Source organism: Corapipo altera, unplaced genomic scaffold, assembly GCF_003945725.1.
Source record: "Corapipo altera isolate COAL_440 unplaced genomic scaffold, ASM394572v1 113, whole genome shotgun sequence".
Classification (NCBI taxonomy): domain Eukaryota; kingdom Metazoa; phylum Chordata; class Aves; order Passeriformes; family Pipridae; genus Corapipo; species Corapipo altera.
Genome location: NW_020884895.1, coordinates 849,925 through 877,790, shown reverse-complemented (window position 1 = coordinate 877,790; position 27,866 = coordinate 849,925). Strand labels below are relative to the sequence as shown.

Below are 27,866 nucleotides of genomic sequence, written 5' to 3'. Positions count from 1 at the left end.
GATGGCATCTGCACGAGTGAGAAGGTCCTGCTGCTCGTGGTCACTGGGAGAGGGTGGTGGTGACCTGGGACACTGAGGTTCTGTCTCTACCTCAGCTTTAAGAACGAGGCTGGGCACTGCTGTTCTCATTCCCCTGGATGTGCTGAGCACCTGCTGGCATGAGGTTTTTCCTCCAGTATGTGGGCTGCTTTTTTGCTTTTTTCTCTGCTGGGTTTTTGATAACATCTACCTGGACAGACTGCTGGATGGTGAATGCTGATGACTCCCTGGAGGTAAGATTGGGGTGAGGAGAGCCTGATCACCAAAACCAACATGTCCTAGGGAGAGTTTCGTTCCTGGTGTCATTGCTCCACTCTCATATACTTTTTCCCTGTTGTACTGGATGAAAGTGGATGAAAATGAAATTAATTACTGTGGCAAGAGCAGGAGAAAAGTGGTATTTTGTGTAGTTCTCTTTGCCAGGCTTTATTATCCAGACTCTGCTCTCATTTAGTAAGTTTGGGAAAGTTCTACAGGCTCTAGGTTTATATGTGCGTGAACTTGAGTACAGTTATCCTGTGTCTCCAGCCTGCATGGATATTTTGGAGATGTTTCTGGTTCTGTAGGTCAGATTTCCTGGTGGAAACATCCACCATGTACAACTCTGTTCTTTGTCTTTTTCTTAACAGCCACTGAGCTACAGGGCTAGCAGAAATTTAAGGGGGCCATGGGGACTCAATATCTTCTTGAACTTGTACAGACAGTAGCACTCTCATTTTAAAGAAAGGCATTGGAAAAAGTAAACTGCACATAAGGGAGAAGATTGCTGCTTACATGCAAGGTATGCCCCAAAGACTCCAGGCCCCAAATCATCACTGTTTCTGCAGCACTCAGTACTGCAAATTTGTAATTTTCGTCCCAGCACAGCCATCTATTTCTGCACATTTAGGGGCTGCACATCCACAGTGTGGGAATCTGCTCTCTGGCAAACTGGATACCTTATGCAGTGGAGGTGAAACACCTTCCAAGCCAGAAAGTTTGGCTGAATATATCAGGAAGAAACTTTCTATCTGCTGTTCAGCATAGGAAACCAGAAGAGCTCCTCTGCACTCAGTGATTGCAATGCAGCATTTAGATGCATCACATGAAGTGGTGAATTATCTGAAGAAAGAAGGATAAAACTGATTACAAGAAAAACACTTTTTTTTTCCTCTATGCCACAAGAAGTCTTGATAATCTGACTGTCAATCCTACCCTGAAAGGTGGTTGTAGATGCTGAGGTGGTGGTCACAGATCCAATGCAGTGCAATTGCTGATGGTCAGCATGTCTACTCAGTGAGCTTTTTCCAGGGAAAATAGTATGCACCCAGTGATGCTGGATGGGATTTCACTTTTCATTTGGGAGGTATTTCAGATTTCTTTCAGGAAGATGTGAATTGTTTGTAGTCAGATGAAGATATCAGTATAATCAGAAAAGCCAAGTGAATCTGATTGTGAGGAAAATCAGAAGAGGAAAACCTGGCTCCTGAGCAAAATGAGTCCAGGAAAGAACCAGTCCATTACCCTGAGGCTGTGTAACCTTGTCTTCTTGGCACAAAGGCACCTGCTGATGGGCTGTCCGAAGTGCTCCATTAACACCCAGTTTGGTTATTAGCAGCCACTATTCTCACATTCCTGCTCTGAGTGTGAATACTAAATAATGGAGCAAAATGCCCCCAGCCTTAATACCTGACCACTGATCTTAATGACCCTAATGACTCACTGCCTCTGTAAACAGGGAAATGCAGGTGGACTGTCCATGGCCAGAAAGGTGGTGGGGTCCACAATGGCTGTTGTTTTCTGCTGGAAAAAGGGTAAGTCAGGCAACTTTGACTCCAGGAGAAGGGAACTCCATCCTGCAGCAGCTGTAGCTACTGGCTCTTGTCTGGTTGCTTGGTTTTGACCCTGGCCTCCAGCAGATGGGGAGGATGAAGCCCTCACTGTGGTCCCACTGGAGAGGAGCAGCCCAGGAGGAAGAGGCCAGGGAGCACCAGGAGCAGCCACTTCCAGAGGGGCTTCAGGGGCCCTGGCCAGAGCTCAGCTCTCACAGCCTCTCACCTCCCCTTTGGAAACAACAGGTTATGGCCACACAGAAAGTGGTTTAAGCTGATGACTCCTTGTGAAGCATCAAGACAAGGCTGGGTCAATTTTTGCAGCAGTTTGTACTGGAAAAAGCCCATAATCTGCTTCTCAAGGAGCACTCCCTGTTGCAGGTGGATTATAAAGATTACCACTACTGTTAAACACTGCCTGTTTTACTCTCGAGCTGGGCTTGTAATCATTGTATGTTGGCACCTTTTCACAGTGTGGTAAAACACCGTGACTAACATCATTCACATGTTTGTCTTCTCCACTTTCCCCAGAAGGAGGTGTGTGCTTGTTCTGGCCTTTTTTAAAATTTGTATGAGAATTATTTTAATATTAATTATACATTATGAATAGGATGTAATTATATATATTACAGTCATTATGCAGTTCATGTTTTACATGCATACTTGCGTTAGGGAAAGCAGGTTGTGGCAATGTGTGTCGTAATCAAAGTGGGAGATGAGGAGCGTGGCAGAGATGCTTAACTGCTCAGGGAGTCCTTGGCTGGGCCCAGGAAAGCTGGGGCACATTTGCTATGGGGGGAGAGAGTTGATGGGGAATTAGTGCTACCAGAATGGTGCACAGGTCCAGCCATGGGATGGAGAAATCCATAACCCCACATGATGCCCCAGCCACCCCTGATCCCCCTCCCCTTTCAAGCAGCGAGTTCCCATGTGCCTGAAGATTTGTGCTGTCAGCACAAGGGCAGATGCCCAACGGTGGTTTGGGAGCAGGTTAACAACCAGGAGGACCAACAACCAGGTGCACAAAACAGAAGGGAGAAAGAGTTGGTCAAGGAGGTTACAAGGCAGATAACAGAAAGCAGAATAGCTAAGCAGTGGCTCAGGGCAGCCACTCCAATATCTGTTCCCAACCCTCCTGCACCAGGCAATGAGACATTTATCCTTGGATGTGCACAGACTGCATGGAGATGGGCTGATCCCTGCTTTGACCATGATCAGCACTAGTATGAGTACATGACAACTGAAACATCCCAAGAAATGCAAAACATTTATCAAGTTTTTGTTAGTCTGGGAAGGGAGTTATTTCACAAGCTAGACCATGATCATAATTGTTGCGCCTTAAGACCTCTGTTTTGCTTGGAGGCTGACAAAGCCTGGAATCCTGTTAGTCTCTTCATAAATAATTTAGAGGAAGATGCTGCTTGTAAGATTTAAAAAACAATACTAATGTGAGCAAGTAAGGAAGTAACTGACATTATTAGCTGAATACAGAGTAGTATGAATAAGCCTGTGGTGGTTTGGGAGGAACATGAAATGATATAAATGTAAGTAGAACAAAATGTAGTTTAATAAAAATAAGCTAATTTCAAGCATAGCCTGAAGAGTGGTGAGTTAAGAAAGGAGGGGAGCTGCAGCTGCATTGAGGGCCACAGTAAAAACACATCTAATGCACACATGGCAAATTGTTTTACATGACACTGTTCTCTTGAAAAACACAGAAACAATGAAATCAGTTTGTTTTACCACTGATTCTCATTTTTTATGAGATCGTTCATTAAACATGCCCTGAAATTCTCAGAAATTTTAAGTGCTTTTTATCTTCATGAAACAAAACATGTAGATTGTTTTCATTCAAATATAAATAGTATCTCTTTTGCCAACCTGAAGTAGTGAGTAATTTTTACTTGCCTTTGATCCACAGGGCAGTATCACAGAGGAGCTGCACTGTTTGGCTCAGACATTGTATTGTGAACAAAATATTGTGGCTGGCTACAGACTTCAATACATCCTGAATAAGACTTTATTAGGTGGTTGAGATATGTTATTATCTGCTTTGTGATTTACACAGTGCAAGAAAAATTAATTTATTGCATCATCTAAGCAAGCCTGGTCCCCTTTGCCTGCATGAAACTCAATTGATGGAAGAGTTTCTCCTTCCATTAACTGCAGTGGGTGTCACTGGCAGCAGTGGGCAGGCTGGAGTCCCAAGCTGCACCAACATAGCTCTGCTCCTTGTATGAGCCATTCCAGGAATGTTTTAGTTGTGCTTGTTGCCATATTTGCATTGGTAATGAAAATACCTCCCATATTAAAGTGATTTATGGAAGGCTGGGCTGGGAATGGTATCTACGGCTTCAGGACAGTGGAGACGATTAGCCATGATGCTACTACAGTGTCTGCCCCAGTCTGGATGTTTCAGCAATGACTGAGGCTTGGGCACGCGTGGTCCCATAGCTGGCAGCACACCTGGAGCCCCAGGGCCAGGATCAGTGCTGGCTGCCTCTCATTTTCCAGCCAGTGTTTACGGTTGAGTCATTTGGAGGCGGCACTGCACAGGTGTCTGCAGAGGGGCTCACACCCACACCTCTACTTCGCACGTCTCTCCCACTCTCTGAGCTGCTCCTTTTTGTAAGGAGGATAGTGTAAGGGGAGCATGGACAGCAAAGTCTCAGGTCGTCTGGTCCATAGCCCTGACCAGCTCAGCCTAGACAAGCATTTGGCAAGGAGAGATCAAACCTGCTCTTAGGTCTCCCTGGTCAGCCATCCCCCAGCTCTTCCCAGAAATTTCCTTCAGAATTTTTATTCTTAACAATAGGTAGGCTTTGGGTTTTTTTCCCTAATGTCTAGTCTGAATTTCTTTTCCTCTAATGTAAAAATATTATCAGGTACACAGAAAATATTGTAACATTGTCCTTGTCCTCATCCTGCTACTTTCTCTCTTTTTCAAGCTAAACACTCTGGTTTGCCATTGATGTAACCTCCAGGATTTCTGTTGAAGGGCTAAGCTGACCATCTGCTATGTTGGTGGATGTTTAAACTTTATCTTCTCAATCCACAGGTGAGTACAAAATGCCGTGGCCTGTGGTGGGAATGCGTCACGAATGTTTTTGATGGGATCCAAACTTGCGATGAGTACGACTCCATCTATGCCGAGCACCCTGGTATGTAAGTCATAGATGTTTCTACAAGTAGTGGGGACACCTGAGTGTAGACTAAAAGAATATCTGTTCTATGCAGTGACAGATAATTAGAGGCATGTTTCTTTTCTCAGTGAGGTATTACTCCCAAGGGAAGCTGAAGAAAGCTTCACCCCAGAAAAAAATGTCATAGGATCTGACCCCATTACCCCCTACATTTCCATTCCTTGTGAACGAGAATGCTCTGCTTTTGTCCTGCAGTGAAGCTGGTGCTGACCCGAGCCATGATGATCACAGCAGATATCCTGGCAGGATTTGGATTTCTCTTCCTTGTACTGGGATTGGACTGCGTGAAATTCCTTCCCGATGAGCCACTCATCAAGCTGCGCATCTGCCTGGTGTCTGGAGTTATGTTGCTCCTTGCAGGTATTCCCTGCTGAGCCCCCATTCTTCAGGAAACCCTTTAGCAACCTGGGGAAGCACTGAAGTCTTCTCTTATTTTAGGGAGAGAGGCTGGGGATTTTCTGTGTGGTAAACACAGGGGAAGAATCTTTATTTGATTTATTTGTACAACATAACTTCCTCTGTTCACCAGCTGCCCCTAACAGCATGTAGTTGAGTTTATCTGCTTTCAGTTCATGTATTGACCAGGTGACTTGGCTCTGAGTTGACTGACTTCCATTTATTGTGAAGCAGTCAGCCTTGTTGATAAAGCAAAGAGACCTAATTGCTGAAGGACTAGAAACTTCTGGCATCCTGGTTCTGTTCCTAGCTCTGCCACAGATTGTGTGACCTTGGGCAAGTCACTTAGCCCAAAATCTCTGCAGCTGATCTCTAATAAAAGGATAATAATGTGTCTGTCTTTCCTAGGTGATAAATACCCAACTGGCTGAGGTACTTTGCTGTTACAGCTAGTGGGGGAATTTTAAATACAAAATTAAATATGTGACTAGGTACCAAATAATTTCATTTGACTTCATGCCAATATTGAGCAGCTACCTCTGTTCAGTGTGAGCAGATTTAATACATAACTCACCCAGGCTACTGGGAGCGCATGTAAAACACTTGGAGAGGTTCTTTTAAACATCTTGCATTCAATTCTCAAAGTTTGTGCGACAAACAGCATCAAAGTTCTGAAAATCAAAAGAGATTAGAAAATTAAATTCTGGAAGCAACTTTACAACAAGTTGGTAAACAAACCGAGAGGGGAGGAGCTTTCTGCCTTTTACTGCAGAAAGCTGAGTGCTGCCAGCCGATGCTCGTGATGTGTGCAGTGCCAAGCTGTGAGGTGCAGCTTCTGCCTGACAGTGCTGCAGCTGATATCAGCAGGAGCCAGGGGGAATCCGCCAAAGGCTGAGGCTGAACAGGAGCCAGAACCTGCCATCCATGGAAAGTCTTTCCATCCTGAAGTCTGACCCAGCAGACAGTAGCTATAGCTTCAGATTTTGTTTGTGTTCTTCTCATGGTCCACCTAAGAGCTGTGTGGCACCTTGCTCCTGTCCTGCAGGTCTCCCAGGCATTACGGGCTCAGTGTGGTACGCAGTTGATGTCTACGTGGAGCGCTCCTCTCTGGTCTTCCACAATGTGTTTCTGGGCATTCAGTACAAGTTTGGCTGGTCTTGCTGGCTCGGCATGGCAGGGTCACTCGGCTGTTTCTTATCTGGGTCCCTGCTCACCTGCTGCATGTATCTCTTCAGAGGTGAGGAACCGTGGCAGGGCTGAAGCACAGTTCAGAGAAAGAGCCATCGCTTGGGGTGTGCTACAGGTGCACAGGGTGGGGGAAGTCCTTCAAGGACATCCTTTGGGATGGTTGTTCATCCCCAGTAGCAATACTTTTGGCTGTAAAATGGGAATAGTCTTAGGCATCTCTAGAAAGCAAACCTAGGTCTTCAGGTGGGAGCTGAGGTGTAAGTATGACATAAAATGTGTTGTTATTGTGTCACATCTTGGAGTGCTGCTTCCTCTGCATTATGAAGCTTTGCAGCTGAAAGTCACCAAGCACACATGAGCAGTTCCTGTTTCTCTTCCTGTGCCTCACAGAGACCAGTTCTGGAAGATTCCACCCTGCTTACTCCTTGAGGAAAGGCTATTCCTCAGCTGCGACCATCGTAACAAATGTGCATTTGCCATCCTCACAAACAGCCACTGCCAAAATGTATGCAGTGGACACAAGAGTGTGAGGAGCAGGTAGGTGCTCCAGAAAGCATTCTGCTTTCATTTGTAGTGGATTGCACAGAGACCCAAGCTCTTGTGGTTGTGATACAGATGTAGTTACATTTCAAGGATCTACTGTATGCTACAATGTTTGCATTATGTGAGCTTCAAAAAAAGCCTTCCTTCGAGAAAGTAGTCTCTGAGAGGATCTTGCTTTAGGGAATCCTGTTTTCTTGAGTGCTGAGGCCACTTGCATGGACTGAAATAACCAACACAAACTCTTTCAGCATTTGTCTCAACACTATTGGTACAAGGAGATAAATCAGCTGTTCCTGAATCAGACCACAGCGTTCTGCATGAAGAGCCCCAGACTGCGAGATGGATCTGTTTCATGTCTGGCAACATATCAACAGAATGTACAAAGCAGAAAATACTGTCAAAAAGAGGGACTGACTGTCTGACCAACATCTGGACCCTGTGCACCCAGCATGGGGGTCTGCTTCTCTTACAGGCAGCTGGAGAGTTCTTCAGAAGATAAGAGTTGTATTAAGCATCTGACCCTTTATTTGGTCCATGTACTGCTGCACTGAGAAAACACTGCAAACCCAGGTGCATTCTTCCCTGCAGAATAGAATCCTTCTCAATCAGTGTTAAAATGTACATTACAGATGCTCTAAACTCACCGAGATCTGGAAATTGGCAGCTTCATCCTGCTTAGTAAAGACATTGCTTGGACAAAGAGAGTGAAGATCCAAAATCTGACCTTGTGCATGACAATAGGTCTATATTAGCTAGAAACTAGGATAAATGATAGTAAAATCTGTTGTCCCTTTCTATCAAAAGATATTTAAATCCAGTTCAGGACCTACTGCAATCCATGCTGCCATAGGCTGGATGAGGCTGGAGCATCAGCCAGGTCTTCATTAGGGTGGGTGGCAAAAACCCATTGTAGTTTAACAGATTCCCTAAGGATGAATGTGAAAATACTTCCATGCCTTTAACAGAAAGAAAAGCTTAGACAGGGCTTTCTTAGGGTTGTTAGGAGCTGTTCAAATTCAGTCCTTTCTACTGTGGGCACCACATCATAAGGTCACAGGCACTGGAGGTTGAGAAAAGGCTCTCAGCATAGAGATGTGTCTGCTCAGGGGCAGTGAAGAAACAACAGTGGAGTGTCAGCAGGGTGTACACAGCCATGAGTACTCAGGCACCACCAAAGGTAGGCTTCCTACATGGACTATTTGGTGATGAGACTGGATTTTCTTCTCCCAGAGAGTATGAAGTAAAACCTTATGTTATGTGGGCCAGAGGGGGATGGAATGGCTGAGGATGGAGTGGGCTATGTCTCAGATATCACCTCTGATAGCCCTTACGATGGAAAATGAAGGGCTGAGTCCTCTGATGGATTATCCTGGAAGCAGCATCTTGTGCTGCAGCACAGAGCTGATCAGCATCGTTAAAACATAACCCAGTCCTGACACAGCTCCTAGCCAAGAAGTACTCAGGCTCTGGAACAGACAGGACAACAGCAGGTCCTTATGGCTCTGCTACAGGCTCAAGCACCTCCACAGGGCCTAGACCATAATGCAGCCATCTCAGCAAGAGCCCTTGTGGCAGCGCTGCTGCCCAGGCGATGGAGGTTCGTGCCTGCAGAGTTCATGCTGCTTGGGTTGGCAGATGTTTGTGTCAGTCCAACTGAACGCAGGTTATTGCCAACAGAGGAACTGTATTGAACAGATGTAAACACAGTAGGGGAAGCAATGGAGGCTTTTTTACAAGGTTCTGGGAGACAAGGAATACAAGAGTTATGAGTGATGTGATGAATTCACGGATCTCACCAAGAATGCACAAAGAGATCGGAGGTGACAGGAATTTCTGCCTGTTAACTGCATCCAGAGCTTGGTTGTTCTTTTTTTTTTTTTTTTTAAGTTTTTCACAGTCACATCAGAAATGTGTTTGCTGTGGGGTTTTGGGGCAGGAGAGCTGACGCTGCTGATATGCTCTGCTGGGGCAAGGAAGCTCTGGGAACTCTTTTGAGTCTGGTTCCTGGGTTGTGCCCCTGAATCCCTGCTCCTTCAGGGACACACTGGAAATGAGATGGAGGGTGAACACACCCTAAAGGCAGAGCTGTGCTCAGTGGCTGCTCCACTGCCCACATCCCCGCTCCTGCCCAGAGAGGCAAATGGTCCCTCAACCTCCCCGAGGGAGGAGAGATGCTGCAGTGCCACAGGCAGCCTCAGCTCGACTCACACAGCACACACATGCTCCTGGGTAGGACTTGCTGAGCAAAGACTTCATCAGTTGGACCAAAATTCTGAATCAAAACCTCCCCAGCCTATACAGCCAGCACATTGTTCCTCCCCACAAACACTCAGGGACACCCTCCAGCCTCTTGTTGCTGTTTTCAATAGCTTTTTCTGAGCATGAAGATTATTTCTTGCTGCAAAGACTTATTCCTTGTTTAGCAAAGGAGAAATGCAGATGTAATTGCAGATCCCAGACCATTGATTTCTCCTGTTCAGTAGTTGAGGAGAATTTTGGGCCTTCATCCTAGTGGTCTTCAGCTTGATTTAAGGTGGTGGGAGCTGTTTTGTGACTTGCAATGTGTGGGACACACCAAGCAGTGGCTCAGTGGGCACTTTGGGATCTAATGCCTGTGCCTTGATCAGGGGTGAATATAAAGGAGTTGTCTCATTAGTCCCTGCAACCCTGTGCTCCTTCTGGGGATACACAAATAGAGCACATGCATACCCCAAATACTATCTTAACTCAGGGTCCATCCTCCTCAAATACACTTTGCATACAAAGAATATATATACAAATATTCTTGCATAAAAGAATATTGCATAAACACTTGTGAACCTCTCTTCTTCAGTATCTGTGTGGAATAAGAGTTAATTTTTTAACCATACTATTCTAGCCGAACTCTATGATAGGTTTTGAGAATCCATCACCTGCACAAGAGGACTAGGAAGAGGTCACAGCAACCCTTAGGTTTGCCAGGTTAATGTTTTGTAACAACTGGTCCAGTGCTGCACTGCTTCATTATTCAAATTCTGCTGACAATCTATCTGATGTTTTGATCAGGTGTTGTTATTTAATTGTTAATCCCTGTTTGATTTAATACTGACACTGGTTTCATGACTGCAGGATTCACTCCTCATTTGCTCATTACCATGTCACAGTGCAGATCCATTTTAGTTTAGTTGTTTATTCATTAGCAAGAAACCTCCCAGAAAGGATACAGGACTTATTTTTTTCTTTCAAAATCACAAACAGTCCCTAAGGCTAAAGACATATCAGGTGAGCTCAGTTATTAAGGTATTTCCTTAATATCTACTTACATTTCATTCAAGCAGTAGCTGACTAGGAATAACTATAGACTGATTTTAACTTCCTGATCGCCGTTGATGACTTACCAAGGCTTTTTTTCTAAATTGTTACTTTCAGCTGAGGCCCAACATTTAATCCTTCAGTTCCAACAGCTTTTTAGGCTTCTCCAGATTTTAACTAACTTCCAAGGACTATTTTTATGTGTTTGGGCACCTCAGTCTTCATTTCCCAGGGCATAGGAGAAGTCAGGGACTTAGCTGAGAGCTGGGACTCGCATCTTTCCTCCCTGCTGTACCTGCCCCATGGTGTCTCCTTGAACTGGGGCTTGCTGTTGTCCTCTTTACCGACAGCACACAGACTGGTGCAGTGTGCCAGGGATCCAGCTGATTGCAGGTTATGAAAAACGGTGAAATGTTGTAGGTAAGCTTTTCGTTGATTTCATGCCTTACAGATAGGTATTGATTTCCCATTTTGATACGGGCAAGTGAGATAGATAATAAAACAATGACACCTACAATGGCTGTCCTTTTCTGCATGCAACATTCCATCCTCTCACTACCTTAATCAGCCTTGTTCATAAAGACTTTTAATTACCCTAGCAGTGATTAGGGCTCACTCTTATTGTGACCTTGTGAACTAGGTTGTCTCCTACTGCAGCTGCATGAATGTTTCCCAAGATACAAATTTCCTGCCCTTCACAAAAATTGTTATGTGATTTTGGTGTGGATTCAGTAGATTTGAACAACTATTTTCAGTAGATAGGAATGATACTTCAGAATTCTGCTTTTCTTACATATTGTAACATCAGTGAGATATAATAAACGTTGTTGCCTTTGAGTGTCTTGTCTTTCTAACCCACATCCAAGTTTTGCCCAGAAAGGTGTTTTGCCAAGTGACCTGCTTTGACTTCTGTGAGGAAAATCAGTGCTCTCCTGCAAAGACACACAAAAGGCAGCAGCACAAACAGGACCAGCTCTTGGGTAAAGGGGAGTGATTTTGCAGGCTGTCCAGACCTTTGCTGGTAGCTACAGACCTTGGACGCCAGTGCACACCTATAGTGATTCAAAGAAACCTTTGAACAATCTGAAAAGCACTTTTATTACGGCTGGGGAATGTGAAAGGGGCAGATGTTCTCCCTAGTGCACTCCACTGCGCAAAGGAATACCGTAGCTTTTTATACAGTTTGAAAGTAGCAAGTTTAAAATTATCTATACACACACTCTTTTTGCAGTCTGCCTTATCTAAATAGACACTTAGTTTTACCTCCTATTCCTACCATTATAGAGTAGTTACATAAAGTTTTATCATTTCAAACAGTTCCAGGTTCCCCACCCCTCTCTATGTGCTAAAAAGCCTTCCCTGTTCCCTAAGCTATTTTTATCTTAATTGCCCACAGTTTGGGCAGAAACTTTTAAGCAGTTTTACATTTTGCAAAGTCACACTTACATAGCTAAATTAACATAGCTAAATTTTATTTCATTTTTATTTCTATTTCAATAGCAACGGCTCTTTGCAGCCATTGACTTTATTCCAGCTCAGATACATATACTTAAAGTAATTTTGTAAAGTTTTCACGAGAGAAAAGTAAAATTCCACCAAGAAAGTGAGGTTTTCTCGCTCAGCTGGGGCTGTACTCCCACAGTTTGCCCTTCTGTATCTGTTAAATATTGTGGGCAGGTGATTAATGGCTGAAATACTCTGTTCAACCGCTGTTATAGGGAGCAGAGAACAATTTTCTTCCAGTAGCTTCTGGGTCCCTACTGTAAGATGCCTTTGAGCGAGGAAGAAATGAACCAGAATTGTGCCATCTAGTGACCTGAAGAGGGCGGGCATCTGTCCCCGGCCCCATCCTAATCCTCCCTGAGCATAAGTCTTTAACCCATAATGCAGAATCTTTAGATGACAATAAAAACCCCCACAGATTAATGAGCATAACAATTATTTTCCCATCTTTCATGTCCAACCCTCCTGGCATTCCAGACTGATGCACTGTTATGGCTCAGCTGGCTTTGGTTTTGCTCTATTTTGCCTGAGAGCCAGTTTCTGACTTTATTATTCAGCTCTTAACGTGTAGAGGTGAAAGTCCAGCCATGTGCCTCACCATGTTCCCTTTGTCTTTTGCTTCCAGATGGTCACCAAGCAATTAGTGCCTCTGTACTGCTCCCATTTCCCCCTCAGAAGGCTTGCTGACAACAAGCTCCTCCACAAATACATCTGCCTTCTACTGTTTTCTGCTTTTTTCTAAAGCCTTTTGCCATTTCTTCTCGAAGTCAGCAGGAAGTATAAATCAGAGGGTGAGTGGCAGCCAGAGAGTTGCAGCAGAACAAGTGCTTTTCCAAAGTGGACTCTATTCTTCCTAATGTGATGAATTACAAGGGAATGGCTCATCTTTCCTCACAATTCTGGAAACATCAGCCAAACTGCATTAACTACCCTCATTAAGGTCTGAGTGCTTACAAAAACATAAATTACCAGACAAAATCTCTGCTTTTGTAAGAATGGGAACACACGTCTGGAGAAACCTTGTTCATTCTACTGGAGCATTTGTGGGTAAGGGGGCAAGCTGGGGGAAGCAGCTTTCATAGGCAGCAGTAGGTCAGTGGGGCCACCCCAAATACATTTGTAGAACAAAGGAGCCAATCCTCTTTTCCATTTCAATGATCAAGCCAAGGACCAGGGCACTGCCCACTTACCCCTCTCTTGGGGCAGTCTCCTTTCCCACCCCAAGCCAGCAGCAAGGTCAGTTTGTGTTCCCCCACAGCAACCCTACACTTTTTTGCAGATGCCTCCTGGCCTTCAGCAGTTTTTGGAAGCTCCCGTGGCTTCCTGTCGTGTTGCACAGGTACCACAGCACACAGGTTCTTCCATGCTGGGAACTCCAGATGGAGCCTGATTTTGTGACAACCACTAGCTCACTTTACTACAAGCCACTTGTCACAATTTTGATGGGATAATTTGATTCCTTTTGTGAATAATTAAAGCACTGCAAACATGAAGCTGAACGCATTGAGTGCACACCAGCAGCAGGGAAACAAACCCGTTTCCACAAATGTTTCAGTGTGCTGAAAGCCTCGCTTGCCCTCTGTTGGGTGGCTGGGGAAGAATTTACGGCCTCGGGAATGACTGGTCCTGGCAAAGGGGGGATGCAGAGAGATGGAGGCATTGAAACCAGAGCAGTCCTTGCTTGTTAGCCTCTCTAGCCACCTGATTAGAAGGTGACATTCAATGAAATTAAAGGCAGCAATGTATTTAGAGCCAAGCAATGAATAAGCAGGAGGTGGTAATGTTTTATGCAGCACACAATGCAGACAACCTGTGGAGTTCACTGCCACGAAGGGGTCACTGAAGCAAGCACAGTGTGTAGGTGGGAAGCAAGTGATGGCTGATTTAATGCCCACTAACAGGCTATGCAAGCTGAAGTGACAAACATAATCAAATCTCATGCTTTAGGGCATAAATTGAAGGGGTTGAGTAGTGGAAGCAGTTATGTATATAAAAGGTCTGATCCTGAGAGGTGCTGATTACCTACAATTCATAGTAAGTTCAGCCAGGAAAAGGACACTCAGGATTTGCTTGACTTCTCCCCTGGCTGAGTCTGTGCTTACTAATTTTCCTTATTAATAAACGTGGTAATATTTTAGCCTGCTGGCACAAACATTCATTTGGCTACAGCAACATTTATTTCCTTTCACACAAGAGTCAAACATTAAAGCTGCTTCTAAAATAGGATTTTAGAGAGATAATTTGCAGTGGTGCTGGCAAGGAATTTTCTCTCAAAATATGCTGTAATTCTTTATGTGGCAAATGTTCTCATATAGAATCAATATGAGAATACGTGAGCACTTCAAAACCCTTAGTGGATTTATATTCCCAGTTTTCTTTCTGAGCACGGGAAGCAGTACTAACCTTGCTCTACAAGTAGGGAGCTGCTCCATGAGCCAGGCTGTGGGCTTCCATTAATCTTTCGGGGTACTAACCCAAGATGGACCCAGTTGCCCAATTTGACCATGAGCTCATGGCTCCATGCACAGGCAGTGCATGGTGTGACATCACCTTTTGCAACCAGAGAGGTCTGACTGCAGCCCCCTCAGCCTTTGCCACTGAGAGACCAGAGGCAGAGAGGTCAGGTAGGCTGAATTCAGCCTTCAGTGACGTGCCCATGACAAACAAAAGGAAATCTTTGCTTTCATCTGGAATATGGCTAAGGGGGAAATTCAGCATCTTTCCTCACTAATTTGAGAACTAGTTAGGGTAACACCTCCTAGGAATGACTTATGTAGCACTGATCCTGCTTGGGCATTAGGCAGTCTGGATGGCTTCTTAAAGTATTTTTCCATTCTGTCTGCAGTGATCACCTCAAAGAAAATGACATCCTTTATCCTAATAGATTTCTGTAGCTAAGTATTAAATACCTAAGCCTCTAATTCATGTCTGTGGGGAAATTCCACAAGTGTCCTGGGCCATTCAAAGCCTGCTGGTCTGCAATGTTAGGGCAAGAGTAGCTGAGGACAGTCACAGTGGAATTAAGAACAGCTCAGATGAGCAAATTCACTTTTTTTCTGTGCTCTGTAATCAGCTCCTGCCACTGCTGCTACTCATAATCCCAACTTCTTGTTTTCTCTTCCCTGACCATAAATTTGCTGCCTTTTGCACTAGACAAATCTGATATGCTGTGCTAAATATTTTAAATGTGGCAAACGATCCTTCATCATAGAGTGGCATGATTGCATTACAATGTATTAGAACAACATGACTTTGCCAGAGGGTGTTTCTTGGCACCACGCCGAGTGAAGGAGGCAGCCCAAGTTTGAGAAGTAACTAGCAAGTCATTTATCAACATTCGGTCCTAAAACACATGGGGCTACAACAGCTCTAGCAGCCTTAGAGAGATAAATCTGGAGTCTGAGACAGAAACTCCAAATACAGACAAGTCTTTGAGGAAGCTTCTTGAAATCCAGAGCCATCAAAATGTCAAGCTGAGCTCCTGTGACAGATTCAACACATGCTTTTGGCATTTGTTCTGTTGTATTTAGTCTCCTCTTTTAGGTTCAGATGAAATATGTGCTGCTTTTCAGTCTTTTGGCCAGCCTGTGGTAAGGGCTGATTTGCTCTCACACTCCTGTAGCGTGATGGAAGACCTTTGAAGAGCCAAGTGGAATCACTGGAAGCCAACATGTGGTGTCTAGAGCTTATTTTCCTTCATAACATCCTCATAGGATGGAGGCAACTCAGTTCCCCCAAGGCTGAACTGTGGGGCAGAAGAGGAGGACATCTCTGCAGTCATGCAGGGGCTCAGAGATCCAGAGAATGGGCACTGAGATGCTTCATTCGCTGGGGAAAAAGCAAAGTCACAACCATGCAGGAGACAGGCATGAAGAGCAAGTGTGGGAGAGGTGAGCCTGGGAGGAGCTGCCAAACCACTTGGAAACAAGAAAGGCATGGATGTAATTTTTGAAGCATGACATCACAAAGCCTTTCACCACAAACTCCAGATACAAGAAGTCAGGACAGAGGCATATGGGTGGGTTTGGGGTGGGTCTTCCCTGTGAAGACACTGCCCATGACCACCCAGAAAGCAGGTAATACATTCAATACATTCTCTGGGAAGAGCTTAGGTTAATGACAGGACTAGATTAATTTTTCTTGGAGGAATGTTGTCTGGCCCAGCCTGATGGTGCTGCTGACCATATTCCAGGTCAGTTATGGGTGTTACATATAGTTATTATAGCCCAGTCCTTGAAAGTCTGGGTGCTCCTGGGGGAATGCTGAGGGTGGCTACCAAAACAAAACCCACCAAGACAAACTTTTGACAGATCCCAGAGTGTATCAACCAGTTAATCTGCCTACTAGGGTGGCTCAAGTTAGACCAGTGAAGTCTTGCCTGAGTGAGAAATGCAGGACACATGCTGGAAAGGGCTGCCTGACCCCAGTGCCTGTGTCTGCATGTTGGGCCACTGAGCGCCCAGCACTGAGGAGAAAGTCCCACACACCTCCAATGTGAGCCTGGCCAAGCACCTTTGGGACATAATGGACACACGGGGATGGCACCAAGTTCAGCTGAATGTAGGACTGGGGAAAAGTGGATGTGGCTTCAGCCCTCCAGTCCACGGTCTGAACATGCCCTCAAGATGCCTGAACCGGGCACCTCACTGTTCACTAGAAACACAGCCCAGCTCCCACTTAAGCCTGGCTACCTCTTTCTGGGTTATGGATGGTCCACAGAAAGCCCACTAGGGCTGGCAGGACCTTGCAGCAGGCAGAGACAGGACTAACCACAAAAGGTGTTTGAGCTGCTGAGGGTGAAGACAGCCACGGCGCGTTGGTGGGACAGGCAGCTCCGCTGTTTCAGCCAGCACTGCAGGCAGTAGCAGATCCCACAGGACAGGAGCAAGGCCAGGAAAAACAACATCAGGAACCTAAGGCAGAGGCAGCAGGGGAGGAACAGTGCCATTACCATCTGCAGGCAGCACTGACAGATGGCTGCATGTCTTCAAATTAACATAATCATTAACATCTTTTGCAAATAGCCATTAAATGTTGCCGTTTCCCCACCAGCATACTGGACATGATCAAAGTCTCCAGAAACCAATGTCTCAGGCCTGAGTGCTCAGTGACAAGTGCTGGCTGGAAATTCAAATATTTCTCCCTGAAATCATCCATCGTTTTTTCCCAGCTCAGTTGTCAGCGTACAGTGAGGAATATATGGATAAATGATTCCCATTAGTTTGTAAAGACAGAACACAGGGACAGCCCAGGAGCAATGCTCTCTAGCTATCAGTCTCTCTCAATGCCTTTCTCTCTGTATATCCATCAAAGAATATTATTTGTCAGTTTTTTCCCTCTAAAGCAGATCTGAAACTTACCACACATACCAGCTGCTAAAATTTTCATCGCTCTGTCCAATGCACCTAAAAAGGGAAAAATAAAAGGGACTTTCAGTCCAGCATGAGGGGACTGTACCCACTCCAACACATCTACCAACACAAAGAAAAGCATCATCAGAAAGTAGAAGACTGAGAGTTTTCCTCCATCAAGGGAGCCCTATTAAAAGTTTCTCTATGTAGATGGGAGCAGATGCAGATGATGTATGAAGCAGAGTGCAACTGGTTTGCCTTTCAACACTGGCACCCGCCACCAGCGTTTTTGCTGAAAACCCAAAGAGTTGCCAATCTCCATTTCCTCTTTGGGAAAAAACTCTAAATGGCCCTTTCCTGGAAGCGTTCATTCCTCTACTGTGCCGGTGTGCCAAGGCAGGAGCACAGCATCTCTGAAAGAGCCCAGGGTGGAGGCAGCCACGGGTGAGAGAATGAAGCCACACTCACCTCTCGCCAAGCTCACAGTCCAACTCAGAGTCTGCTAACTGAAAACACACATGTAAATCACAGAGGGCAGATATGTGTTGGTTTTTTCACAATTTACCAGTACAATTACTGTTCTTAGAGTGGGAAGTCCGAGAGGAAGAGCCGTACAGGTGCTGGTCCTGCAGGGTTGAAAACCAGACCTCTCCCTAGGGACCATAAGGCTGAGCTCTTGCCTCTGTGGATCTCTGCTCTGAGCCAGCTCATATCAAAACCAGCAGATAACCAAGAGCTCAATAAATTCAGTAGTTTGCAGATGAAAGCTAGGCCAAGGAGAAAGCATTCCTTTTGATGTGAAAGAGGGGAAGACGAGCAGGGAAACACCCATTGGAATCAGAGATCTGTTTGCTGAACTGGGTTTTGCTGTTCAGAAATGTCTGCTGAAAGTGTCCTATGACCAAATTCTTGATCTGTGGATCATTTTCCATCAGCTAATTGTGTGTGAATTCATCCATAAATAGGAGCTCTTTTGACCAGATGTATGCTGTACCAAGCATTTTCCTGTTTTCAGGGAGTGGTGGTGCATCATTCCCAGAGTCAAGTTTCAGGTATTGCAAATATGTGAACCTGAAACCTGTTTTTCAGGTATATTTTCTACTCTCTGCTTAAGGAAGTTTATTTTTGCAAGCCTTGTTGATCTTAGCCTCAGTTTCAGATCATCTGGGCAAAAAGTAACCAGAGTGGTTCATCAGTATAATTAAATCAAATTCAATAGAGGTTTTGGCTGACTTGTGTTAGGTGTGTTATAATAGCTGCCCAATGTTATTACTAAAAATTCAGATCAGGTATAGAATTGCAATGACACTGGGAAGTAGAATGAACAAGATAGAAGGATTTAGATTTATTTATTTATTGGAAAAAAGTGCTAGAATGTAATTTGTAAATCCTTAGTTTGGATTTCCCTCTGTGTATATCCAAAACATGTAGAGATTTCTGACTTTCTTTAAGTCCAACTAGAATGCTCTCTTCTGAATTATAAATTTGTATCAAATATGTATAATTGAAAGATCTCATTTTACATTTCTAAGAACAGGACTTCTTTGGAGGGACTTTGTTATGCAAAGCTTGTGCCACTGTAAACAGCAAGAAATCCCCCCCCAAATCTCTATAATGTGTCTGATCCTGAGCACAAACTGCCTTTCCATCCCTAGTTTCACCAGAGACCTTGAGGTATAGTAAGTCTTTCATATAAAGTGCTATCTATGAAATTTAATGAGTGGCTGAAATACAAATGAGGAATAGAGAAAAAGACAGGAGCTTCAACTCTTCTAGACGTGTCCTTTTAAAACTGAGCTAATTTGCCATGTCACACATGCACTCTGGTGCAGAATATTTTAATTCTTTTTTTTTTTTGCGCTTCAAGTGATTATTAAAATAACAGATCAAAAGCAAATAGGTGGTTGCTGTGATTACATGTACCCTGAGTATTCTTCATGGCTGAATGACATCCTTTGGACCCTCTTTTATCATCGTTCAAACTACCTCAGCAGAGCCACCTTAGTGTAGTTAAACTGCAGCAAAGTGCATCTGCTCTGAGGCAGTAATCTGTCAGAGCAGCCAAACACCCATCCGTGCTGCTGAAGCCCCAAACTCTTCCATTTCAATAGCTGTAGACAGAATAAAGGATTAAGGCAGTCATGTTTTCTCTGCATTAATTGGAACTGTTTTGACCATTAAATCTTCCCCACATTCATCAGGTCCTCAAAAAAAACCTTCACCAAAAAAAAAGTAAAAAGGGCTGATGACTGAATTCCATAAAAGCTGAAATCTTCCCCCCAGAAAATCCCTAAAATCAGCTGGGTCCCAGTAAAGGGTTTGGTTACCTGGAAGAAGGTTAAACACAGAACTCCAGTTCCTATGATCCATGAAGTGAAACACAAAGCTCCAGGTCTCTGCATTACTAGTGCAAGAAACTTTAGAAGAGCTTTGTTTGCAGCAGTGTTTTACCCTCTGTAATTTGGTGCTTTTAAAACTTCTCTGCACGTTGTGCCTTCAGCCAGAGAACACGTTACCCAATGGCTTCCTGCGCTTCAGAAATTACCGCTAGCCAGGGAGTTGGGTTTGCATGGACACAAACAGCTACTAGAAGTTAAAGGAACACTAGTTTAAGGTCAGCACCTTGCAATTGTTTCAGTATTTTCATAGCTGTTCACAAATTCCTGCTGCTGAAGCTTAGTTCCATATTAACCCACGGCTGCATTTAACAGGACCTGCTACAAATAAAGAGTCACTGGAGTCCGTACCATGAGGCCACGCTTTCATTTCATGCTGCCTTCAGCTGGAGTACTGGCATTACAGAAAAAGGGAAACTACCTCCAACCACGTCCTATGCACTGTGCCTACCACCTCAAATGTGCACCAAGGGTGAAGGAAACCCTTCCCAGCCAGAGGCAACCACCACCAGCACCCTAACTCCATTATACAGCTTCCGGAGTTTGGTTTGCTGGGAAAATGCAGCCAAAAAAACCCCACATATACCCGGTGATTCTCACAAGGGACACAGTATTTCATTGTGTATTCTTCCTTTCATAAGGACTGATTAGATTCCTCTAGATACATCCAGGTGATGTAGTTAAAAAGGGGTAGAAGATGGTTTGCACCAGAGCTCTGATCCTCTCAGAACGGACAATCCTGGTTTGTTCAGCAGTCAGTAATAGGTTGTCACAGGAGTTTACAGCCCGTGGCTGAAATGCACCATTAACTACAGTTCTTCCAGATTTAACACAAAGGGTGTTGCCATGAATATGTTTAATCCTCACTCCAGAGTTAAGCATTATGTTGTGATGCCATTACTTCCGTAATGATTGACAAAGCCGAGCTGCTCTTGAGATGTACCTCTGTGGCTTTGCTTCAGCTGAAAGGTCAAAAAGTCTAACCAACTGTGATATACGTACTTCATCCAAGGTTTGTTATTTAATGTTCAGGTTTTGCATAAACCTAGGCCAAGTCCTGGTGTTCTCAAATGTTTACTTTCAGCTCGGTACTAATGAAAGGTGAGCCTCTGAAACTATGCCCTCTGAGAAGGCATCTCTCATGATTTTGCCAAGTGCATGTGCTATGTAATATAAGTGGTCTGAACACGCTGTCTTGCTTCAGACCAATCCTTTTCAGTGTTGTTCAACAGTAAATTGCCAAACCAATTTCTTAGCTGTTTTCTTAAAAGAAAAAGCTCCTGCAGTATAAAAATGTACACAGCCTTGCTGGAAACTGTGTGACTCTTACAATTTCAGGCTTCAAAGAGATCATCCATCATTGAACTAATTTCAGATTTCTTCCTCTCACAATTACTTCCCTAGCATCATCACCCAGGGTACTTCCAATTTAGAGCCACCAAATGGATCATCCCCAGTATTTTGGGGGGCAGGTACCTCAATGAGCTCCTGGTACTGAAAAATAACACATAGCATCTGTTCTGGGTCTATTTCTAGAAAAAAAAGGAAGAGATTGAATTCTGCCACTGCTCAGCTTCCTGGCTTTGAGGTAAACTTTGATGTTTTCTGCTGGTTAGTCCCATACAGAGGTTTCAAGTTATGATGGCAATTTGTGAAGCCTGTCCCTGCATTTTCTGTAATGATGCCAAGAGGCGAGAGTTGGCTTAAAGGGGGTCCATGAATAGCCCTGTCTTTTGCTTCAGGCGTGATCCTGATATTGAAAAGAGCTGCTGCTTCAGCAGGAAAACTCTCCCTGTCCATGATCAGCTGAGCAGCTTGAATACATGAATATATAACATAAAGAGCACCAGCACTTGCTCTAAGGCAGTCAGGACCAGACACAAAAAACCCAGAGGAGCTCTGTGCTGAGACTCCCAGGGGGCTGTGACCCCTCCTGCTGTGGCTCCACTGCCTTTGGGGTTTTGCAAAACTGAGAGACCCACCTTCTGGGCAGCTCTGTGTCCAAGGGCTAGCTCCAGTCTGAGCAATTTTTTCTAGGGTTTTTTTCCTGCCCCCTGTGAGGAGATACATGCACACATACACAAAGGTATCGCCTGTTCCCTCTTCCTCTACCTACTGGATGAAAAGTTTGGTAACTCTTCCCTCCTCATTTATATCCACATCATCTATGGAGTTGGGAGGTTGCTCCCTGATAGATTTTAACTCGTGGCCATTAGATTAACATTCTGTTATTTCCTCATCACCTTATGTCGTTGCTAGGTGACAAATGCATCTCCCAGGCAGCAACAGGGACTACTGCAACATAGAGCAATTTATGACTGTCCATTATCTCTTTGCTTAATGTGCCCAGTCTTTTCAATGGGAGGAAGATGTGCAGTTCTAGGATCATCCAAAGGGTGACTTTTAGAGTTACCACAGAAACCACCTCCACTGGGGGGCTGGCTCTTGCTAGGCTTCACAAAATTGGATGAGAGCTTGTGACAAAGGAGGAATTTAGAGAAGCTGATTTACCTACTCAAGTCTGCCGGGGTCAAGGTGGGATTCAGGGTCTGCATTTCAGGAACTGAGCTCCAACTTGTATTTATGTGCATTAGAAGTGATGGTCTTTAATTGCTTGAAGATCGTACAATTAATTTCGGACATGCTTCTAGATTGAGACAAAGTTTCAGGGAACCTCTGGGTTTTGGTGAGAGTGGGAGGCAATTTACTGGCAAACAGGAGTCCACACAGAGCCCCTGGCAGCCTGTAAGCACAGTTAGCAGTTTAAACGTGTTTAAAGTTCTTCCCTAGCTGCCTTCAGAACATTTGGTGGCTGCTAGGGATGAATTTAGGGGAAAGCAACCACCTTGCTAAGCCCTGACCAGCCTCCCAGTACAGTCCAGAATGAGACTGTGAAAGACTTTTTCAGAAGGCAAACAAGGAGAGTGGCAGGAGGAGAGGTGGGACAGACACAGGGAAGGACATGGAACAGAATGGCGAACGCATGGAGATATGATGTGGAGGGGAGACAAGGTACAGGAGGGCGGCCCTGCTCTCTAAATTAAGGTCAACTGACAAGGTTAACTAAGCACATTGGCTTTTTTATGCTGCAGTGTTTTCACATCACCACCACAATGAATTCGTCCTCCAGTTCAAGGCCACTGGGATCTCTCCCCTCCCTACTCAACTTTGCTGCTGTGGTTGTCTCACCTGCATCCTTGACATCTACACTGCCAGGCTGCCATCATCCCTTCTGGCCTGTCCTGGGAACACTCAGGACGTGTAAACTCAGTTTAGTCAAAGAGAAAAGCAGGGTAACAGGGAGAACTGAGAACTGCAACAGGAGAACTAAAGCAGCTTTGGTCTCATCCTCACTAGATAAAAGCCACAAGGAGCTGCTCGCTCCCCGTGCATACACACTGAGATGACTAAATCCAGCACTGGGGAGAGCTATTTAAGCTAATGGCCAATGCTGGCATGGGAATAAATGGAAGCAAACCAGCCATGAATAAATTGAGGCTGGAAATGCAAAGAAAGTTCACCCCATCCGGAGCAATGAGGTTGAGCAGCAGCTTGTCCGTGGGAAGAGTGTGGGCATGAAACCAAATGGCTCCCGGGATGCAAGTCATCGAGCTTCCGCAGGAGATGTAACCACTTCAGTGGGACTTGCTGACCCAGGGAGCCCTTTCCCACCTCATGGAACCACTGCCATCAGTTCTTAGACCCTCAGATCCCTCCATGTGCATGGGAGTTAGCCAACAATACCCCAGGCTTGAGTGAGCGAGGAAGGATGAACACTTTAAAACAAGCCCTGGTAGAGCTGGCACAGCCTGTTGTCTTTCAGAAGGATTATAACCAGTTGCTGCTGGCTGATGAATACGGCCCTTTGTGAGCCTGTGTGGGGGACGTGCTGCACAGGAGGAAGGAAAGACTCGGGCACTGATTTAAATGAATGCAAACAAGGATGACATTGTTTGGCTGCATCCTCCCCAGGAGTGAGGCTTGGAGGCTTCAGAGGTCACCCCTCAGATCTGATGCAACTGCAGCTACCTTGTAGCTCTGGACAGTCCAGAGAGCCCTTTTGTTTGTTTTGGTGTATCAGTAGGGAAAATCCAGCAGAGAATGGGGTCAGTGAAGCCCTTTGCCTGGCAGAAAGTTTAGCTTTCTGGAAAGCTAAAAAAGGAATCTCCTTTAGGTTAGTCATTTGTAAAAGAGATTTCTTGTATATGTGCATGCATATCCTCAACGGAGAACTACAGAAAACTATTCAGTGCATAGGTGTTGATACATTCATGGGAAGTCAAAACTTTAAAACTACCCAAAGTATAAAGTCCATTGATGTGTTATGAGAAATCACTGTGAATTATCCAAATACTGCTGTTCCAACCCTATAATGAAAACTTGAAATAAATACTGTAACAACTGAAATATTAAGCTTATATAAAAGGATTTAGGCAGGAGCGTTCTTGCTTTGGAATTCACAGCAACTTTGAGAAGTGCACGTTTCTAGCAAGCATGTTGTGTATGCTGATGACTGGTGCTGACTCTGCTCTCATCATTAAATACAGAAATCAGTGTGCAGTGTTTTACTGAGAGCTGTGTGTGGTGGGGCAGGGGAAAGCTGAAAAATTTAGGAAAGCAAGGATTCCACCCCCTCCCGTTTGATGGTTTTTTTAAAACTAAAGATGGATCCTAAAAAAAAAAAAAAGTGCCTAAATAACAGGATTTGGGCTAAGCCTAGCAGTTGTTTAGTTTTATGGGAGAATTCAGATCTCAGAATTACATTTTAAGATCTGCTGCATCTGAGAAATAAATGGTAGTTGGACTTGTCTTATTTCTGGCTTGGACACTAGGACATGAGATAATCCCCAGCTCTACCACTTCCCAAATACCCATGAACTTCTATGTATTACAACCCACCTGAAAAAAGAGCTTAAGAAACCTTTCATCTCACAATCTCTCCAGATACCACTAGACCTCCCACAGAGCTCGTCAGAAATTGGTTCAAAGGGCTGGATAACCCTCAAGACTTGAGGAACAGAAAAGCAGAACTAAGGATAACGCTGATAAAATTAAAAGCAGCTTGAATAAAGAGAAAGATGAAGCATACCAGAAATACAAAGCAATCATCAGCAGAAATTTTTCTCTTTTGGTTTTCTAATGTGAAATCGAAGCTGACTACAACTACTCGAACCCTGAAGCCTGCTGCTGTTTCTTTGTGCTCAAACAGGTCCTCTTACTTTTAATCAGATAAAATTGTATGTGTATTTTAAACATTCGAAATTATAGTTGGCTGTTAATGCTTTTTCATAATTTTTTTTGTTACTCTGTTGCCAGGAAGTAAGAAATTACAGTTAAGAAAATTAAAAACCCTTAGTATTTTAATCCCTGTAATTTACTTAGCTGCTGGATGTATAAAGGCAAAAGGAGAATAAATTGCTTGAAAGCAGATAGAGGCTTCATTTTCCCCTGCTTTTCAGTTACTAATATCACATTGGACACCACATGGGAGGTTTTGGCTGAGAAATTAGCATTAGGCTATCTGGCACATCCTGAAACATATTTTCAAGTCAATTTTCCAGGCAGAACCATTTAGCAAGGAGTGCTGAAATACATCACTCTGCCAGTCATTATATCAGCTGGCTCATGTGCTACTTCACCAAGAAGCCCTGTGTTCCAGGGGTTAACTCTGCAAGAAGGACCACATGGGCACAGGGACATGTACTGTCTCCTGGTGCCTCCTGCAACACCCAGAATCCAGGCACCAAAGGCCATCCTGTGTCCTTCAGTGAAGACATCTGCTAATGTTTCAGCCTAAGGCTTCCTCAGATTATCGCAATACCTATTGGCTCCTGCCCTAGTTGACTGATTACCTTCTACCTTTCATCTTGTATTCTTGCCAGTTGCCCTTTCTGGGATTATTTTGAATTGCTAAGGGCCTCAGCTGCAGCCTGCCCCTTGCCAAGCACACCCAGCCCATCTGGGCTCCATGCAGGGAAGGGTAGTGATTTCAGACCCTCATTTCTTACCGGCAGAGTCAGTTCAGAACAGGCTGCAGCCACACACCTGTGTGCCCAGAATTAGTGAGGGCTGATATCAGCACTTATGGATTCAAGAAACATGGCATCAGCAGGCTGCTCTCCAGCTTTCCTCTTGTGACAGGTAAAGAGTCAAATGCTCTGCCTGGGAACACGGTGAGCTGATGCTTGGGGTGTGATGTGTACCCACCTGCCTTGTATTCCCCACGCCTGCTGCAGCACCGTACCAGGGTAGAGATGAGACAATGAGGCTCCTCTGGGTTTGCTTTTCCTCCACATCAGAGCCCCGTAGCACAGCCAGGCTGCCCTCCAGCCACCCATCTCACCTCCTCTCCAGGTTGGTGCCAGGCTGAGAAACAACGTCTGGAAGACCAGATGGAGAGCTTTCATCTTCTCCCTGCTCTGCAGGAGTTTGCTGCACATATAAACAGAGAGAGATATGGGGGATGCTTCCAGGGCAGACAGGGATTGCAAATAAGACCACGCAAGAGGAATGCTTAGCATAGCCTCTTCTCCCCCTCAACAGCTTTACCATTTTACTTAATCTCCCACTTTTACATCTTCCCCAGTAATATATCTGAAAAACACACTCCTGTTTATAGTTTCAACATAAACAGCCAGGCACTGCACAGTTCTTTCTTTTAAATCACGCTTTGATTTCCCCACTGACTCCTACTTCTGCTCCTTCAATTTCCCTCTGGCCAAGCAGCATTGTCCTACCAATATGAATCTTCCCAAACTCATCTCCCCTCCCTAGAAACCTGCTCAAACTCATCAGAAAACCTTATCCTATCTTGAAGCAGGCTTTTATACCCCCTTCATCTCCCACAGGTCTTTGCAGCTCTGGAAGGAAAAGGTGCAAACACTCAGAACTGACCTTAAAACAACTGAGGGTAGTTGGAAGGGAAAATGATCCTCCTCCCTTAATTAGCTCTAGTGATAATCTCCCTCTTCTGGAGCAAACAACCTTCTACTGGCCAATTCCTTCTTTGTATTTGCAGAGGTCCTTTTTGTACTGAAATAGCACTTAAATGGGCTGTATAAATGTAAGCCTCCTGATATATATGAGAGTCTAGATGTCAGAGAAGGGACACTCTTCTCACTTCCACCAGGATGGCAATCAATATTAGATGTGAATCTATTTTTTTAAACTTCCTCATTCTTACAAGATATTACTTCTGCACCACCTCTCCTGAGTCTCTCCAGTGTGTTACAGATACCAATGAGCTCTAATACTACGAGGGAAGAAGAAAATATTTAGCTTCATTCTCACTTGTGATGCTTGGACACATTGCTTGTGTGACAGAACAGAGACTTCCAGAGTCTTGGTGGGAATGCTGGGGCTGGAACCCAGGAGTGCTCAGGTTCAGCTATGTTGTGTTAAGTATAATAGCTTCCATTTCTAAAAGATATTCACTGAAAATCACAGCTCAGGCACCCACCTCATCTCCTGCGCAGAGATCTCTTCTTCCTTGATGTTCTCATCCACACTCCCATGATCACCCTATTCTTGCAAGCCCTGGTGTCAGGGACAGAAAGAATGGGCCTAATCCTACCAGACACAGAGCTCCCACTGCCTGCAGGCAGGGTGGATGGTGCCTGGGACATCCTTGGGGTGAAGCCTGGGCTGTCCATTCCTGTCAGGCAGGATGTTACACCGAGGGCCCAACACTGGTGCAGAGTGGGCCCTGAGTGGAGCACGACCATCTGTGAATTTACTATTCCTTCTCAAATGCTAATTAGTTATTTACATAAAACTTTGGAACATTTTAATTAGTTGCGTTAATTTAGAATTCACAGAAGAGAGCTATAAAAGTCTATTATATGGGACGCTTATTCAAATGAAGCTTGAAATGGCACATGGTGATGTACTCACAAATCTCCTGCCAACACAGTGAGAAAAATGAGAGGGTGGCCAGGCTTTGAGTGAGGCAGCAGGAGACTGGCATTTCTGACGCACTGGGTAAAGCTGAGAAGCTGGTCCTGGTTATGGAGATGGCCCTTTCCTACTTCATGTCTCAGCTTGACAGCCCCAAATTCATATTGTCCTAACGTTATTGTATTCGATGTGTCCTCCTCCTCAGGGAAGCATTTACAGTTCTCTCTTTTTTACCTGACAGTTATTTTT

The 27,866-nt window shown here is 44.6% G+C and overlaps 2 protein-coding genes across 3 annotated transcripts; one reads left to right on the top strand and one right to left on the bottom strand.

Annotated features, from left to right (window-relative positions):
• On the top strand, window positions 1-11,308 carry CLDN16 (claudin 16). Its single transcript, XM_027647574.1, has 5 exons — window positions 1-272; window positions 4,909-5,011; window positions 5,249-5,413; window positions 6,495-6,686; window positions 7,028-11,308. The coding sequence occupies exons 1-5, from the start codon at window positions 159-161 to the stop codon at window positions 7,165-7,167; spliced, it is 714 nt and encodes a 237-aa protein (XP_027503375.1). The 5' UTR covers window positions 1-158; the 3' UTR covers window positions 7,168-11,308.
• Window positions 11,309-12,870: 1,562 nt separating this feature from the next.
• TMEM207 (transmembrane protein 207) lies at window positions 12,871-19,793 on the bottom strand. Of its 2 annotated transcripts, none has more exons than XM_027647575.1 (5): window positions 19,653-19,793; window positions 17,794-17,831; window positions 17,335-17,379; window positions 16,745-16,887; window positions 12,871-15,802 (listed from the first exon to the last, which is right to left on the bottom strand). In XM_027647575.1, the coding sequence occupies exons 1-5, from the start codon at window positions 19,725-19,727 to the stop codon at window positions 15,654-15,656; spliced, it is 450 nt and encodes a 149-aa protein (XP_027503376.1). In that variant the 5' UTR covers window positions 19,728-19,793; the 3' UTR covers window positions 12,871-15,653. The 2 variants fall into 2 exon arrangements, with proteins under 2 accessions (XP_027503376.1, XP_027503378.1); XM_027647577.1 differs by having other exon boundaries at window positions 15,732-15,891.
• Window positions 19,794-27,866: the final 8,073 nt, after the last annotated feature.